The sequence below is a fragment of the Trichosurus vulpecula genome, chromosome 1 (genome assembly GCF_011100635.1).
Source record: "Trichosurus vulpecula isolate mTriVul1 chromosome 1, mTriVul1.pri, whole genome shotgun sequence".
NCBI classification, from domain to species: Eukaryota; Metazoa; Chordata; class Mammalia; order Diprotodontia; family Phalangeridae; genus Trichosurus; species Trichosurus vulpecula.
Genome location: NC_050573.1, coordinates 64,323,220 through 64,342,504, shown reverse-complemented (window position 1 = coordinate 64,342,504; position 19,285 = coordinate 64,323,220). Strand labels below are relative to the sequence as shown.

Here is a 19,285-nt window from a genome sequence, read left to right as displayed (position 1 = left end):
CTTTTCCTTATTCCCTATTTGCACAATGAGAGCTGTTCTTAGTTGGAATGCTCTGCCTGAAGTGATAGTGAGCTCTCTGTCACTGGAAGTCTTCAAATGGAGGATGGATGATCACTTTTGGGGGTATGCTTGAGTGGACTGATGCTTTCTGCAGTAGCTAGACTAGATACCCTCTCCCTCTGAAGTCTTTTCCAACTCTCAGAGTTCATAATTCAACGACAACTTTGTTTTTCTTATGTCCAACTCTGGCATAGCTTTCATGATGGGAAGAAATCGTACCATCGTGTCCGAATTCATCCTCATAGGCTTCTCCACATTGCCCCAACTTCAGCTGATATTCTTTGTGATATTTCTGTTGATGTATTTGTTCACACTGCTGGGCAACCTTCTCATCATGTTGGGCATCAGGAGTGAGCAGAGCCTCCACACACCTATGTACTTCTTTCTATGTACACTCTCTATCTCAGAAATTTTCTACACTTTTGCCATCATCCCTCGAATGCTCACTGACCTGGTCTCCAATCATCACACCATCTCCTTCCTGGGCTGTGCCAACCAGATGTTCTTCTCCTTCACATTTGGATTCACCCACTCTTTCCTCCTAACAGTCATGGGCTATGACCGCTATGTGGCCATCTGCCATCCTTTGCACTATAATGTGCTCATGAACTCACAATGTTGTGCCTGGTTAGTGGCCTCTTCATGGCTTGGTGGCATGGTAATGGGGATGGTGGTTACACTTGCTGTTTTCCACCTGACTTTCTGTGGGCCCAATAAGATCCACCATTTCTTTTGTCATGTACCCCCCTTGGTGAAGCTAGCCTGTGGAGATGTCTCAATAGTGGCCACAGGAGTAGGGATGGTCTGCATCACAGCCCTGTTAGGCTGCTTCCTCCTCATCCTCCTCTCCTATGCCTTTATTGTGGCCACCATCTTGAGAATTCCTTCAGCTGAGGGCCGACACAAAGCCTTCTCAACCTGTGCCTCCCATCTCACTGTGGTAGTTGTGCACTACAGCTTTGCCTCTGTCATATATCTTAAACCCAAGGCCCCAGAATCCCTGGAAGGGGACACCCTGATGGGCATCACCTACACTGCTCTCACTCCCTTTCTGAGCCCTATCATCTTTAGCCTGAGGAACAAGGAGCTGAAGAATGCCCTGAAGAAAGTCCTCTTCAGTAGCCAGTGTCCCTTAAGACTCTGATAGGGAAATAACTAGATTGTTGGAAACTAGCATTATCTGATTTTCTTTTGAGATTTTATGCAATGGAATGGCCCTTAGATGAATGAATGGAAAAATGAATGAATGGACTTATTTTCTCAACCCACATGAGTAATAATAGTAGTTTTTATATTGCGAATTAACTTTGAAAAACACTTTAAATGTTATATTATTTGATCCTCATAACCACCTATATTGGAGGAAAGCATTATTGTTGTCCTCACTTTACAGATGAGGAAACAGGCTAAGTGGTTGCTCCAGTCACATAGCTAGTAGGTGTCTAAGATTCTGAACTCAAGACTTTCTGATTCTAAGTTTAACACTCTGTCTACTGTGCCACCTGTTTCCAAATCAAGACCGCATCTTCCCTCATGCTTTTATGGTACCCTTGAGGGGTTGGAATAGCTTTCTAATGTCATCAACTCAAACCCACATTTAGGTTTGTTATACATAATGTTAACTACGAGTTAACAGTATTTTCCGGAGCTCTCATCATTTAGCCACTTGACACCAATTAACTTTTTAAAAAGGATATTTCTTACAAAAATATAACAAGAACAGAAGTACAAACCATCACCAAAACTTGGGGCACACTCTCCCTTATGCCACCTCTGTTCCTGAAAATAGTGGCATCAAACTTAAAGGGGTTTCTACAAAGCATTTGTCCCTCCAAGTTCATTTCTAGGTTTGGCATAACCAATGGACAGATTCATTCCCTTGAATGAAGGGCACCACATCAATTTACTGCTGGGCTGCTTTCCAGTAGATCTTCAAAGACATTTTAATAGATAATAGTCAACTGCCCACACACTCTGGCATGGACTCTCCTCTGCTAGCTGACCATTTTGACTTTTAAAATCCCACAATGTCATGGTTTTCCCCAATATAATTTCACCTAAAAACAAGAAATAATAAGTACAATAAGGTAAAGAACAGAGGCCCATATTCATAGGAGTTATGTTGGTTCTGGGTGAGAAGGGCCAAAAACTCTATCCAGAGGCTTACAGGCAGAAAAAAAGAAAGCATCTTGGCCATTCAATACCTTTTAAAAAGCATTCTTAGTTCCATAGTTTGTATCCTCACCATGAGGCAACCAGACTGGAAAAAAAATCACATAATGTTTATTCGTGCTCCAAAGTACACATGGGAACTGCATTACCCATATACATTAGCAAGCTCTTAAGGGCTGGACTTTGTCAGTTTCCCATTATACATGAAAAAGCATTTGCTAAGCACTTATTATGTGTAAGACACGGGGGATTCCAAAAAGAAAGAGCAAGTCTGCCCCAGCTCTCAAGAAGCTCGTGCTGAAATTGGGGAGACAGCACATGCTTTAACCTCACCATTGCCTGTAGCAGTGAGATCACAGCCAGAGTGACACTGACATTGTATGATTAATTTCCTCCTTTGTCCATGTCAGAAAATGTGAATTCTCTGGGAATCCTTGTGCTTTCACAACTGTTCATTTAGAAAGATGGTTTATCATGAATGGTTTCACCAAAAATGCTTCTCTGACCCTTAGTGCCTGTTTTCCCTTGTGAACTTAATCTCTCTGGGTCTCCCTTTTCTCATCTGAATAACAAGAGCATTGGATGATTAGAATTAGATGATCTTCAAGGTCTCTTCCCATGTCAGGTTGTATGATATTCAGAGATAGAAAGAGTTTTGAAATCAGTAACTGTTGAGGTTACACACACACACAGAGGCTAATCTGTGGAGAGAAAGTAGGGAAAAATGAATCCCATCACTGTTAAGCTTTACAAAGCAACAACCCACCAAGTCAGGGAGTGCTAGTGTTATTATCCCATTACACAGATGAGGAAACTGAAATTCAGAAAAGACAAGGCACTTCCCAAATGACGTGACTTATTAAAGTGTAAGACCCAGAACTTTGATTCAAACTTTCTGACTCCAAGCCCAACACACTTCGCAATATTGTTATGCCTCTCTCCTACTATATGGAGAATGCAGAATTATTAGGAACTAAAGCCAAAGGTCTCTAGATTGGGAAGAAGTGAGTTTCAGGTATGTGGATTCAGAAGTATCCATGAAGAAGAAAATCTGAAGACTTTTCTCCTAAGCTGAATGAACTTAGTCTTTCTGTCCCCTGCTGTTTCACTGTCACTTTTATTTAAATTTAAAATTACTCTATTAAATGGTGTGATAATGATGATGATGTATCTTATGGAAATTTCCTGCACCTCTGAGCTCACACAGAGGCAAGTTCATTCTTGAGTGAGTATCAATAATCTTACTCTTTGGTTAATGTTTCAACCAAAGATTTCCCTTGGCAATATATGAATTTGACTTGCCTCTGGCTCTCATCTAGGTGTCCTTAATTCTCTTGCAAGCACCAAGCTAGCTAGGCACTGAATATAAAATGTATTTTTATCTGCAACAAAGAAGAACTCTCATCTCAGTCATATATACACACATATATATGCACAAATGTATATATGTGTGTATATATATCCTGTATGTAGTTGATTTGTATATATTTGTTTGCTTGTTGTCTCCCCATTAGATTGTTAGCTCCTCAAGGGCAGAGGCTATCTTTTGACCTTCTTTGTAATCCCAATATTTGACATGGTACCTGGCACAGAGTGCGTGCTTAATCAATTCTTTTTGGATGATTGACTTTCTCATTCTGGTTTTTCCCCTCTGGGTGTATGACAGCTTCCTACGTTGTGACTTCTACTGGACACAACAAGCATTTATTAAGCACCTGCTACTTGTAGTGCTAGGCACTGGAGTTACAAAGAAATACTTGAAATAGTCCCTGACCTTAAAGAGGTTACATTCTATCAAGAGAGAAACATGTGTATAAGTACATGATATTGAGACAGATATATATGTATATGATATATATGTATATATATGTGTGTGTGTGTGTGTGGATAAATAAGTATATGCTATATCTATGTGTGGGGTGTGTATATATCTATATCTATATCTATATATTTATATATGTGTGCATGTGTATAGTAATGAGAAGAGGTACTAGCAGCTGGGGGGTTCAGAAAATGTCTCATGTGGGAGGCAATATTTGAGCTGAGCTTCAAAGGAAATAAGGCATTCTGGGAGGCAAGGATGAGATGTTATCATCTTCTAGTTATGAGAGAGAGATAGAGTAAAGGAAGAGAGATGGGAGATAAGGTATTTTGTGGGAACAATAGTAAGGAGGTCAGTCTGACTAGTGAAGAGGACTAATGTATAAGGCTGGGAACATACTTGGGAACACACGGTGGGTACGTGCTTGGGAAGGGTTTTAAGTGCCAATCAGGATAATATGGTCCTAGAAGTATTAGGGAACAACTAGTACAGCTGAATATCACTTCAGCTTATTTGGCTGTCATGACACATTGACACATGACACAACTTACAATTAGTTCATATTCTATTAAAATTTTCCAGGTCTTTTTCACATCAATTTTCACGTAGCTGTGTCTCCATTACAAAATCACAGATTCATAGTTTGGAAGGGACATCCAAGGGCAGCTAGTCCAACCTGTACATGAATAGCATTTGTAGCACCTATTGTAGCATCCTTGACAAGTATTACCCTGCTCCTCTATCATGCTCTACCATCCAATCACGGAAAGCTCATTACCCGCTCCCCCCAAGACATCATATTCCATTTTTGGACAGATGTAAATTTTAAATAAGAAGCAATACTGTGTCATGCATGGAAAGAGCCCAAACAAGGAGAGAAGAAAATTGGGATTCACATCCCACCTCTGATGCTTACATGCCCCTGGTGACTATGGATAAATCCCTTAGCCTCTCTGAGACATAATTTCCTCATCTGTGAAATGATACTAATAATATCCATGCTATCAATTTCACAGGTTTGTTGACATGATTAACTGAATTAATGTATGCAAACTTCTTTTAAAAAAACTTAAAGGAGATGAAATCTTCCCCTTTATAACTTCTACCCTTAACTTCTAAGTTCTGCCTTTTGGAGAAGTCATTATGGGAGAGGTCAGGGTTAGGGGATAGTGGAAGGATCCCTGGATCTGAGAGCAGAAAGCCAAGAGTTTGAGGCCTAGATCTGCCATTTTTTGCTTATGGGACCTTATGGGAGTGAATCATTCCATCTGTTTTCTGATCTTTCAAATAAGGGGATAAGACAGCTAGGTATCCATTGATGTGAACAGTGAGTCCCATGAATTGGTCAAATTGTTCAAATTCACACTATGTAGTCCCATTGGGTTGGAAGCAATGACCATAATTTACATAATTATAACTTTGAGTAGCACAAATTCAAATACTGAAACCATTACAAGAGATTCATTGTGGGTGACTACAATTATGAGGGATTGTGAAAATCTTCCTATGGAAGGTAGGATTTTAGTTGAGACTGAGAAGCTAGGGAATCCAGGAAATGGAAATGAGGTGGAGGGCATTCCAAACATGGGAGATAGCCAAAGAAAATGCCATTAAGCCAAGAGATGGAGTTTCTTGTTCATGGAATAGCAAGGAGGCCAGTGTTGCTGGATCAAGAAGTATGAAGGTGACTGGAAACTATCATTTATGAATCAATTAAATCGAGATGTTTAGCCTAGGAAAGAGAAATTTTTTTTAAATTTTTATTTTTAGTTTACAACACACAGTTCTACATAATTTTGAGTTCCAGATTTTCTCCCCTTCCTCCCCGCTCCCTCCCCAAGACAGCATGGAATCTCATATAACTTCCATGATTAACTTCGCATTGAATTAATTTATACACTAGTCAAGTTGTGGAGAAGAATTACGACCAGTGGAATGAATCATGAGAAAGAAGAAACAGAACCAAAAAAAAAACAACCCAAAAACAAAAACAAAAGAGAAGAAAAAAAAGGGGGAGTAAAAGGCGAGCATGAGGTGTGCCTCAATCTGTATTCATATTTCATAGTTTTTTCTCTGGATGTAGATAGCATTCTCCATCGTGAGTCCTTTGGAGTTGTCTTTGTACCTTGTGTTGCTGAGAAGAGCAAAGTCTGTCAGGGTTGGTCCTCACAGAATCCATATATCTGTGGTTGTGTATAATGTTCTCCTGGCTCTGCTCCGCTCACTCAGCATTATGTCATGTAGGTTTTTCCAGGTTGTTATGAAGTCCGTATCACCCCCATTTCTTATGGCACAATAGTATTCCATTACCTTCATATACCACAGCTTGTTCAGCCATTCCCCAATTGATGGGCATTCCTTTGATTTCCAATTCTTAGCTACCACAGAAAGAGCTGCTATAAATATTTTTGTACATATGGGTCCTTTTCCCGCTTGTGTGATTTCTTTGGGATACAACCCTAGAAGTGGTATAGCTGGGTCCTCTTTTTCCAGCCGGAATCATGACAGGCACAGAAGAAAAGAAGAAGCTACCATCCATTCCAGAATCCCTTCTGAAAAAGCGAAAGGCTTTTGCAATACTGAAGGCCAAATGCTTGAAGAAGAAGATGGCTATTAAAAAGCTCCGTAAAAAAGGAGAAAAATTATCTATGAAAAAGCTAAAGCCTACCATAAGGAGTACAGACAGATGTACAGGAGTGAAATCCAGCTGCCTAGAATGGCACGCAAAGCTGGCAACTACTATGTACCTGCTGAACCCAAGTTAGCTTTTGTGATCAGAATCAGAGGTATCAATGGTGTTAGCCCAAAGGTCCGAAAAGTATTGCAACTTCTTCGTCTTTGCCAAATCTTCAATGGCACTTTTGTTAAACTTAACAAGGCTTCTATTAACATGCTGAGGATTGTGGAACCATACATTGCATGGGGTTACCCAAACCTGAAGTCTGTGAATGACTTGATTTACAAACATGGTTATGGCAAGATCAAGAAACAGAGGATTGCCCTGATGGATAATGCCCTTATTGCAAAATCTCTTGGTAAATATGGAATTATCTGCATGGAGGATTTGATCCATGAGATCTACACTGTTGGCAAGCACTTCGAAGCTGCCAACAACTTCCTGTGGCCCTTCAAATTATCTTCTCCATGGAATGAAGAAAAACACTACACATTTTGTGGAAGGTGGAGATGCTGGTGACAGGGAAGACCAGATCAACAGGCTTATTAGAAGAATGAACTAAAGGTCTCTACCATGATTATTTTTCTAATGGTCTGTTAATAAAAATGCCTGTGCCAAAATTGAAAAAAAAGGAAGTGTTATTGCTGGGTCAAAGGGTATGAACATTTTTATAGCCCTTTGGGCGTAGTTCCAAATTACTCTCCAAAATGGCTGGATCATCTCACAACTCTACCAGCAATGTAACAATGTTCCAATTTTCCCACATCCTCTCCAGCATTTATCATTTTCCTGTTTTGTTCTTTTAGCCAATCTGACAGGAGAGATGTGGTACCTAAGAGTTGTTTGGATATGCATTTCTCTAATCAGTAGTGATTTAGAGCATTTTTTCATATGCCTATAGATATCTTTAATTTCTTCCTCTGAAAACTGCCTGTTCATATCCTTTGACCATTTCTCAATTGGGGAATAGCTTGTATTCCTATATATTTGGCTCAGTTCCCTGTATATTTTAGAAATGAGGCCTTTATCAGAGATACTAGTTGTAACGATTTTCTCCCAATTTTCTGCTTCCCTCCTAATTTTTGTTGCATTGGCTTTTTTTGTACAAAAGCATTTCAATTTAACATAATCAAAATTATTCATTTTGCATTTTGTAATGCTCTCTATCTCTTATTGGGTCATGAATTCTTTTCTTTTCCATAAATCTGATAAGTAAACTATTCCTTGCTCTCCCTAATTACTTATAGTATCAGCCTTTACTCCTAAATCATGATGCCATTTTGACTTTATTTTGGTATATGGTGTAAGATATTGGTCTATGCCCAGTTTCTGCCCTACCATTTTCCAATTTTCCAAACAGTTTAGTGAATTATTAGCCCAGAAGCTGGCCTCTTTGGGTTTATCAAAGAGTAGATTGCTATAGTTGTTGACGTCTCCATCTTGTGCTCCTATCCTATTCCACTGATCCACAACTCTGTTTCTTAGCCAGTACCAGGTAGTTTTGATGACTGCTGCTCTATAGTACAGTTTAATTTCTGGTATGGCTAGGCCACCTTCTCTAGCATTTCTTTTCATTAATACCCTAGATATTCTAGACCTCTTGTTTTTCCTGATGAATTCTGTTATTATTTTGTCCAGCTCAGTAAAATAATTTTTTGGTAGTTCAATTGGTACGGCACTGAATAGATAGATTAATTTAGGTAAAATCATCATTTTTATTACATTAGCTTGGCCTAACCATGAGCAACTGATATTTTTCCATTTATTTAGAACTGACTTTATTTGCGTGAAAAGTGTTTCGTAGTTCTGTTTATATAGGCCCTGGGTTTGTCTTTGCAGATAGACTCCCAAATATTTTATAGTGTCTACAGTAACTTTGAATGGAATTTCTCTTTCTATCTCTTGCTGTTGGGCTTTGTTAGTAATGTATAAGAATGCTGAGGATTTATGTGGGTTTATTTTATATCCTGCAACTTGGCTAAAGTTGTTTATTATTTTAAGTAGTTTTTATTGATTCTCTAGGATTCTCTAAATAAATCATCATATCATCTGCAAAAAGTGATAATTTAGTTTCTTCTTTTCCTATTCTAATTCCTTCAATTTCTTTTTCTTCTCTTATTGCTATAGCTAACATTTCTAGTACCAAATTCAATAGTAGGGGTGATAATGGACATCCTTGTTTCACCCCTGATATTATTGGGAATGCATCTAGCTTATCCCCATTACAAATGATGCTTGTTGATGGTTTTAGGTAGATGTTATTTATAATATTAAGGAAGGTTCCATTTTTTCCTATGCTTTCTAGTGTTTTCAATAGGAATGGGTATTGTATTTTGTCAAAGGCTTTTTCTGCATCTATTGAGATGATCATATGGTTTCTGCTAGTTTTGTTGTTGATGTGGTCAATTATGTTAATAGTTTTCCTAATATTGAACCCACCTTGCATTCCTGGAATAAATCCTACCTAGTCATAGTGGATTATTCTGGTGATAAGTTGCTGCAATCTTTTTGCTAATATTTTATTTAAAATTTTTGCATCAATATTCATTAGAGAAATTGGTCTATAATTTTCTTTCTGTGTTTTGACTCTACCTGGTTTGGGTATTAGTACCATATTTGTGTCATAAAAAGAATTTGGTAGGACTCCTTCTTCACCTATTTTCCCAAATAGTCTACAAAGTATAGGAATTAGTTGTTCTTTAAATGTTTGATAGAATTCACATGTAAAACCATCTGGCCCTGGAGATTTTTTTCCTAGGGAGTTCATTGATGGCATGCTCAATTTCTTTTCTGAGATGGGGTTATTTAGAAATTTTACTTCCTTTTCTGTTAACCTGGGCAATTTATGTTTTTGTAGATATTCATCCATATCTCTAAGGTCGTCAAATTTATGGGCATACAATTGGGCAAAATAATTCCTAGTTATTGTTTTGATTTTCTCCTCATTAGAAGTGAACTCACCCTTTTCATTTTTGATACAGGTAATTTGATTTTCTTCTTTCTTTTTTTAAATCAAATTGACCAAAGGTTTATCAATTGTATTGTTTTTTTTCATAAAAGAAGCTCTTTGTTTTATTTATTAATTCAATAATTTTCTTGGTTTCAATTTTATTAATCTCTCCTTTGATTTTCAGTATTTCTAATTTGGTATTTAATTGGGGGTTTTCAATTTGCTCTTTTTCTAGTTTTTCAGCTGTATGTCCTGATCATTGATCTCCTTTTTCCCTATTTTATTCATGTAAGCATTTAGAGATATAAAACTTCCCCTAAGAACTGCTTTTGCAGCATCCCTTAAGTTTTGATGTGTTGTTTCATTATTGTCATTCTCTTGAATGAAGTTATTAATTGTTTCTCTGATTTGTTCTTTGGCCCACTCATTCTTTAGAATTAGATTATTTAGTTTCCAATTAATTTTTCGCTTATTTTTCCATGGTTCTTTGTTACAAATAATTCTTATTGCATCATGATCTGAAAAGTGTGATTTGACTACTTCTGCCTTTCTGCACTGGATTGTGAGGTTTTTATGCCCTAGGACGTAGTCAATTTTTGAGTATGTGCCATGTACTGCTGAGAAGAAAGTATACTCCTTTTTATCTCCATTCAGTTTTCTCCAGAGGTCTATCATATCTGCCTTTTCGAAAATTCTGTTTAACTTCTTTCTTATTTATTTTGAGTTTAGATTTGTCAAGTTCAGAAAGGGGGAGGTTGAGGTCTCCCAATATTATAGTTTTGCTGTCTATTTCTTCCTGTAACTCCCTTAACCTCTCATCTAAGAATCTGTATGCCATACCACTTGGTGCATATATGTTAAACAATGATATTGCTTCATTGTTTATGGTGACTTTTAGCAGGATGTAATGTCCTTCCTTATTTCTTTTAATTAAATTTATCTTTACTTTTGCTTTGTCTGAGATTAGGATTGCTACACCTGCTTTTTTTACTTTAGCTGAGGCACAATATATTTTACTCCAGCCTTTTACCTTTACCCTATGCGTATCCCCCTGTTTCAAATGCGTTTCTTGTAAACAGGATATTGTAGGATTATGGTTTTTAATCCATTCTGCTATCTGCTTCTGTTTTGTGAGAATGTTCATCCCCTGCACGTTCAGGGTTATGATTTCTATCTGTGTCTTTTTCTCCATCCTAATTTCCCCTGTTTATGCTTTTATTTCTCCCTTTCCCCTTCTCCTCCTCAACAAAGTTTTGCTTTTGACTGCCGCTTTCCTCAGTTACCTCTCCCTCTTTATTCCCCTCCCTTATCTTACCGTTACCTACTTGCTACTTCTCCTCCCCCTTCTGACCACCCCTCCCTTTTTTCCTCCCTTAACCTCCTACGTCCTGTAGGACAAGTTAGGTTTCTATACTTATCAGGGTATGTTATTCCCTTCTTGAACCAGATCAGATGACAGTGAAGCTCAAATACTACTCTTCTCCCTCCCTTCTTTCCCTCTACTATAATACATTTTTGTGTTTCTTCATTTGGTGTAATTTACCCTTTTCTACTACCTCCTTACCTCTTCTCTCATAGCCCTCCCTTTACATCTCTTACTTATGTTTTTTATCCTTATATCAATTATTTTATACAGGCATTCACAATCTATGTGTATCCCTTTCAATCATCATAATAGCTGTACCATTCTCAAGACTGACATATATATGTCTATATATAAAACATACATAAGATGATATAATCCTATACAAAGATGCAAATAATTTGCCCTTATTGATTAATAATGTTTGTGGGGGTTTTCCCCCCTGTTTACCTTTTAATGTCTATCTTGAGTTTTGTATTTGGAGATCAAATTTTCCATTGAGTTCTGGCCTTTACATCAGGAAGGTCTGGAATTCCCTTATTTCGTTGAGCGTCCATCTCCTTGCCTGAAGAATTATGCTTAGTTTTTATGGGTAGTTGACCCTTGGTTGCAGTCCCAGCTCCTTTGCCTTTTGGAATATCATATTCCAATTTCTCCTGTCTTTTAATGTGGAAGCTGAGAGATCCTGTGTGATCCTGACTGTAGTTCCATGATATTTGAATTGTTTCTTTTTGGCTGCTTGAAGTATTTTCTCCTTGACTTTGTAGTTCTGAAATTTGGCTATGATATTTCTTGGTGTTTTCAGTTTGGGATCTCTTTCAAGGGGTGATTGATGAATTCTTTCAATGACTATTTTGCCCTCTGGTTCTATGACCTCTGGGAAGTTGTCTTTGTTAATTTCTTCGAAGATACTGTCAAGGCTCTTTTTTTCATCGTGGATTTCCGGTAGACCGGTAACTCTTAAATTGTCTCTCCTGGATCTATTTTCCAGGTCAGTTGTTTTCCCAATCATATATTTCACATTTTTTTTCTATTTTTTCATTCTTTACATTTTGTTTTACTACTTCTTGGTGCCTCATAGATTCATTAGCTTCCACTTGCTCAAGCCTAATTTTTAATGAGTTAGTGTTTTCATTTTGCTTTTGAGTCTCCTTTTCCAATTGGTTGATTTTGCCTCTCGGGGTGTCATTTTCTTTGTCTAGATTCTGAATCTCTGCAGCCATTTCACCAATCTTTTTTCCATATTTTCTTTCCTTCTACAGTAAAAGGTCTTTTCACATCATCATGTGATGTAATTTAACTTATTCTGTCTCTCCCTTTCCTCTTCTCCCAGCACAATTCTTTTTTTGTCCATGCCTTAATTAACTAATTTTTAATCATCACATCCAAGTCAATTTATACCCACATCCTCTATCTATGTATACCCCTTCTAACTGCCATAATAAAGGTAAAATTCTCAAGAGTTACAATTATCATTTTTCCATGTAGGGATACAAACTGTTTAACCTTATTAAATAACTTCTCATCCTTCTCTTGAATCTTGTATTTGAAGACTGAATTTTCTGTTCAGCTCTGGTTTTTTCATCAAGAATGATTGAAAGTCTCATATTGCATTAAAAGTCATCTTTTCTCCTGAAAAATTATGCTCAATTTTTATGAGTAGTCGATTCTTGATTGTAATCCAAACTCTTTTGCCTTCTTGAATATCATATTCCAAGCCCATAGATCCTTTAATGTATAAGCTTCCAAGTTCTGTGTAATCCTGTTTGTGGTTCCACAATATTTAAATTGTTTCTTTAGGTCTGCTTGCAATATGCTCTCCTTGACCTGATACTTCTGGAATTGGTTATAATATTCCTGGGCGTTTTCATTTTGGGATCTCTTTCAGGAGGTGATCAGTGGATTCTTTCAGTGACTATTTTACATCTGGTTCTAAGATATCAGGGCATTTTTCCTTGATAATTTCTTGACAGATGCTATCCAGGCTTTTTTTTTATCATGGCTTTCAAGTAGTTCAATAATTTTTAAATTACCTCTCCTGGATCTATTTTCCAAGTCAGTTGTTTTTCCAATGAGATAGTTTACATTTTCTTCTATTTTTTTCATTCTTTTGATTTTGTTTCACTGATTTTTGATGTTCCATAGAGTCATTAGCATCCACATGCCCATTTTTAATTTTAAGGAATTATTTTCTTCAGTTAGCATTTGTACCTCTTTTTCCATTTGGCCAATTCTACATTTAAGTAGTTGTTTTCTTCAATCAATTTTTGTCCTTTCTTTTCCAAGCTGTTGACTGTCTCTTGCACACCTCTTTCTTCTTCTCCAAATCTTTCCTCTACCTCTCTTATATGACTTTTAAAATCCTTCTTGAGTTCTTCTAAGAAGGCTTTTAGGGCTTGAGATCCATTCATATTCCCCTTTGAGGTTTTGGATGTAGGTATATTGACAGTGTTGTCTTCTTCTGAGTTTGTGTTTTCATCTTCCCTGTCACCATAGTTACTTTCTATGGTCCATGTTCATTTTTGCTTCTTGCTCATTTTTTTGCCTGTTTTAGGCCTTTTAAAGTTGAGCTTTCCTACTGGAGCACAGTGGGCACTGTTCCAAGCTTCTTGTGCTGGGAACCAGGGGTCTGATCTCTGACTTTGTGTACTGGGGACTCAGGTGGTTGTGGCTGGAGGTTCTAGGGGTCTGGCAGCTTACCTACTATTGATCTAACATCCTTCTGGTGGTGTGTGATATGTGCTGAGGCCAAGTAGGTTTTTCTGCATTTCCCCAGGATTACACTGCAGCTCGTCAAGATCTGGCCCCTGGAGGATGCCTGTTTGCCATGGGCTGCATTGAAACATGTAGAGGACCAGCCACTGGAGGACACCATGCCTGCCCAGGGTTATACTGAAGTACATGATGGTACTTGGAGCAGCAGTCTGCCCTGGCTATGCTAAGGCACATGGTGTTGGTGTTTCCCTGCTCACCTACACTGAGGCTCAGGATCTCCTGCTGGTTTGCTGAGGTGGGCTTGCTGTTGGCTTGCTAGGACACTTCCTATCCTGAGATGATCCTGAGCTGTGCTCCCCTTTCATACAAGTGATATGGGCCTTTCTTTCTGATCCTCGAAGTCTCCTGGACTAAAAGACTATTCCACCCCATCTTCCCGCTGGATCCACTGTTCTAGGATTTGTTGTGGGGTGATATTTTATGGCTGTTTAGTGGTGAATATGGGAGAACTACAGTGATTTACTGCTTACCCTGCTATCTTGGCTCACAGAAGTTCCCCACTTTGCCCATCTTATTTCAGCCTGGCACCATATTAGTTTTCTTTTGTTGTTTTACTGTCATGTCATACTGATTTATGCAGCTCACGTGGTCCACTAAAGGTCCACGACATTCTTCATAAGAATTACTCCCTAGCCATGTCTACACAACCTTCAAAAGTTGATGTTTTGAATGCCAGTGAAGAACTTTACAATTGTGCCTAATAAATTTCATTTTATTAGCATCACAAGGTCATAGATTTAGATCTGGAAAGGATCTCAGAGATCATCTAGGCCAATCTCCTCATTTTTTTGCTTGCCCAATGTAACACAGGTAGTGAGCATCAGAGGCAGGATATGGTCCAAACTTTACCTCCTCTGTTGTAATTCTTTTGTTTTGTTTTGTTTTTAGATGATGCTTCTTTTGTCCTTTTTCGGAGCTGGCCCTCTTAACTTCATGTAATCTGAAAATTTGACAAGTTACATTTTCTTTCTTCATATGAATCAAATTGAAATATTGACTAACACAAGGCCAGAACAGATTCCTGGGGTCCTCCACTAGATACCTCCTTCTAAGTTGACATTGATCCATTAATGAGTATGCTTTGGTTTTGACCATACAACTGGTTATGAATACTGTATTATCATCTAGCTTATATCTTTCCATCCTGCCCACAAAGATAACACAGAGACTTAGTTAAACATTTTGCTGGAATCAAGTAAACTATGCTCATAGAATCACCTTGTTCTACCATACCAGTTATTCTGTCAAGAAAGGAAATGAACTTAGACTGATATGGACTATTCTTGATGAAGCCTTGATGATATTTAGCAATCACTACTTCTCACTCTAAATGCCTATAATCCAATCTACTAATATGATATTCTAGAATTTTGCCAGAAAAACAAGTCACAGACTCAATCTTCTTCACTTTGTGAAAGTTTGGGTATTTGCCCAACTCCAGCCCTGGGGCCTTTTTTCCAGACTCCATGATCTTGCAAAGATCATTGATAATAGCTTAAGAATTTCTTCTGAAGAAAGAAACTATGACCAAAAGAGATGAAATGATTTTACCAAGGTTGCACAGTGAATGTGGGGCAGAGCTGGGGCTAAACCTCATTCTGATTTCTATTCAATGCTTCTTTCCATTCCAATGGCAAGTTATTTTGTGCCCTGGCATAAAATAAACACTTAAGAAATACTTGTTGATTGACTCTCTTCTTTCACCCTCATCAAGAGGCTTCTTAATTCCTCTTTACTTTCTGCCATCAGAGTGGTATCATCTACATATCCAAAATTGTTGATATTTCTCCCAGCAACTTTAATTCCAGTTTTTTATTCAACTAGCCCGGCATTTTACATGATGTACTCTGCATATAAGTTAAACAAATAAAGTGACAATATATACCCTTGTTGTACTCCTATTCCAATCTTAAAAGAATTAGTTCATCCCATGTTCAGTTCTAACTATTGCTTCTTGGCCCTCATACAGGTTCCTCAGTAGACATGTAAGATGATCTGGTACTCCTGTCTCTTTGAGGACTTGTCACATTTTATTGTGATCCACACAGCAAAAGGCTTTAGTGTAATCAAGGAAGCAGAAATAGATGTGTTTCTTTTAAGGAACTCCCCTTCTTTCTCCATAATCCAGTGAATATCAGCAACTTGGTCTCTAGTTCTTCTGTCTCTTTGAAAACCATCTTGTTCTTCTGGTAATTCCTAGTTCACATATTGCTGAAGTCTAGCTTGTACAAACTTAAGCACAACCTTGCTATGAAATGAGCACAACTGGCAATTGGAACATTCCTTGGGATTGCCTTTCTTTAGGATGGGGATATAAATAAATCTTTCCCAATCCAGTGATCACTACGGGGTTTTCTAAATTTGCTGGTATATTAAACACAGCACTTTAAAAACATCTTCTTTTAGGATTTTAGTGGCTCAGCTGGAATTTCATTACCTCATTGCCCTTATTGTTAGTGATCCTTTCTAAGGCCCAGTTAGGATGTCTAGCTCTAGATTGGTAAGCAGAACATCATAGTTATTGATGATACTAAGATCTTTCTTGCACAGTTCTTTTGTGTATTCTTTTTTTTAAATTTTATTTTAGACTCAAGGGCCTGAACACAAATACAGAATAGGGAAAAGAAACAAGACATATCATAAACTTAAATGTTGAAACTTAAATGCAAAATGAGAAAGAAAAAAATATGTCATGTGCATAGCAGCCCTTTTGATAAATAATACACATTGTATTGAGAATGGTCCATCTTTTCATTGCTTCTTTGTGAGTTTTCTTTTGTTCTCTGCTATGCATTTTTTTACTTTGTTCTTTTTGTCCCTCCTCCCACCCCCCACAAGGTTACAATAAAGTTTAGATATGTTTCTCTTTAGGTATAGACATACACACACATACATGTATATATATATATATACATATGTATATATATACATATACACATACATACATACATAGGCATATGCTTTCCTAAACATACTCTACTCCTGATCTTTGTTTTTATGCTTGTGCATATTTCTTGTTTCCTATCCTTCTTGATTCCTCTACTTTACTTCTACAGATTACCTTGCCCTCCTATTACTTGCCTACCCCACCCCAAGGATCCCTCCCCTATCCTCCCATTCCAATAAATCTAAACTCCCTTCTATACTCCCTTTTACCTATTCCTTCATTCTTCCCTCTAAAAACCCCTCTCTTGCCCTCTCCCCCCTCTCTATGCCCATACCATTTTATTTCTTCTAAATTTAGAAGACTTTTATACTCTTAAACCTACACCATCTTAAGCCTATTCCCAATGAAAGTAGGTTACCAGAACTACCAGCCCTCCCCCATCTAATTCTTCTGTATCCTTTCTTCCTCTTGTACCTTATTTGTGTAAAAGAGTTACTCTTTTTAGCTATTTCTAAATGGTTTTACTTTTCAAATTCATATCATAGTCAGATTTACCCCCAATTTTTCTTATGAGATTGACAATTATTAATAAGAATCTTAGACATACATTTTACATTACGTAAAAGGTAAACAGTCTGTCCTTATGGATCCCTTATGATCAGTCTCTGGTATATACCTTATGTTTCTCTTGGTTCTTGTATGTTGAATCTTCTGTTAAGTTCAGGACTTTTTAAACAAAGTCTTGAAAGTCTGAGAGTTTACCAAATGTCCATTTTTTTTCATTCAGGATAATACTTAACTTTGCAGGGTATGATATTTTCAGCTAGAGCCACAGGTTTTTTGCTCTTTGATATATTTTGTTCTAAGACCTGTGGTCCTTTAATTTCTCTACTGCTAGGTCTTGTGTAATTCTAATTGTGGCACCCTCATATTTAAATTGTTTTAATCTTAATGCTTTTAATATTTTATCCATGAGCTGGAGGTTTTAGAATTTGACTATGATATTCCTATGAGTTTTCCTCATAGGATCTCCTTTAGGTGATGATCGATGGATTTTTTCTGTTTCTACTTCCCTGCCTTGTTCTCATGCTTCAGGACAATTTTCTTTAATTATTTCTTGTATTATTATAACAAGATTCTTTTTGATCATAATTTTGTTAATCCAATTATTTTTATATTTTCTCTTCTTGATCTATTCTCCAAATCTGTTATTTTTCTTATGTTTCACTTTCTCTTCTCTTTTTTCATTGTTAATGTTTTGTTTAATTATTTCTTGATCTCTTATAATTTCACTGGCTTCAATTTGCCCAATTCTAATTTTTAAGGTGTCATTTTCCTCCTCAAGATTCTGGCTCTCCTTTTCGAATTGACTGACTTTCCTTTCATAACTTTCTTGAAGCTCAGTCATCTCTATTCCTGTGATAGCTTTCTATGATTGGATTCTTTCTTCTTTGCCTGTGCTTTTTTTGTGGTAATAGCTTGATTTTTGTAATCACCCCTAGCCCTAGGGTATGGGAAATTGTGCCTCTTGCCCAAGATCTTCAGTTCTCCCTCTAGCCTGGAACCAAAGCCAAACCTCCCATCTCCTGTAAGTGCCCACAGCCAGGGGCTTTCTGCCCCACTGCTTCTGCACTCACCCGGCATGCGCTAGTTCCTTCTCACTCCCACTGCTCTTTGCAGCACAGCTGGGTCTGGCGGTTCCTCATCATCAGAGGTTCCCTCAATCTTCCTGGGCTCAAATGCCAAATTCCCCTTATGGGGCCATGGCAGCCTTTCAAATCAACTGACCCCAGGACTTCCTGCTTGTTAAAATGGAACCTACCTGGAGGTTTTTACTCTTCACAGGGACTGAACCTTGTCCTGTGATTTTTCTTCTGATCTTCTCAAATTGTCCCAGGAAGACCCTGGTTGTGCCCCTATTCGTCTTTGTCTCCGCCCACACTTTGTTCACCCTAAGGTGTTATTTTAGCTCTTTTGTGGGGGAAAATCTTGAGAGCTTGGATTTTTCTGACCTACTCCACCATCTTCCCAGAATCCTTTCCCCTTTTTGTGTATCCTTGCCACCTCTTCTTAATCTCTTCTGCTTCTATTAAATCTCTACCATTTTTGTCCTTTATCATGCTTATTTTTGCATGAAATGTTTTCTTGATGTCTCTAATTTTCTTGAAAAGATCTTGTCTTTCTAAGATGGCTTGAAGCCATCAAAAAACTAAGATCCTGGCAACTGGTTCCATCATTTCCTGGCAAATAAAGGGAGAAGAAATGGAAGTGCTGTTAGATTTTATATTATTGGGCTTAAAGATCACTACAGATGGTGACTATCCCTATTCCCTAGAAAGAAAGCTGTGGCAAATCTTGACAGCATATTAGAATGCAGAGACATCACCTTGACAACAAAGGTCCATATAGTCAAAGCTAGACTTTTTACATTGTAATGTATGGATGTAAGAGTTGGACTATTAAGAAAGAGAAGCATCACAGAGTCAATGCTTTTGAAGTGTGGTGCTGGGGAAGACCTTTGAGAGCCCATTGGACAGCAAGGATGTCAAATCTGTCAATACTTAAAGAAATTAATTCAG

General features: G+C 37.7%; 1 protein-coding gene and 1 pseudogene across 1 annotated transcript; both read left to right on the top strand.

Moving 5' to 3' along the window:
• The first annotated feature begins 256 nt into the window (after positions 1-256).
• Positions 257-1,204, top strand: LOC118857060 (olfactory receptor 10H1-like). Its single transcript, XM_036767656.1, has one exon. It carries the CDS (start codon positions 260-262, stop codon positions 1,202-1,204), a length of 945 nt encoding a protein of 314 aa, XP_036623551.1. The 5' UTR covers positions 257-259.
• A 5,324-nt stretch (positions 1,205-6,528) lies between these two features.
• On the top strand, positions 6,529-7,331 carry LOC118857069 (annotated as a pseudogene).
• The last annotated feature ends 11,954 nt before the right edge of the window (positions 7,332-19,285 follow it).

What these genes read in the sequence shown, in the direction of transcription:
- LOC118857060 (XM_036767656.1), top strand. Translation starts at nt 260, where the DNA reads ATGATGGGAAGAAATCGTACCATCGTGTCCGAATTCATCCTCATAGGC.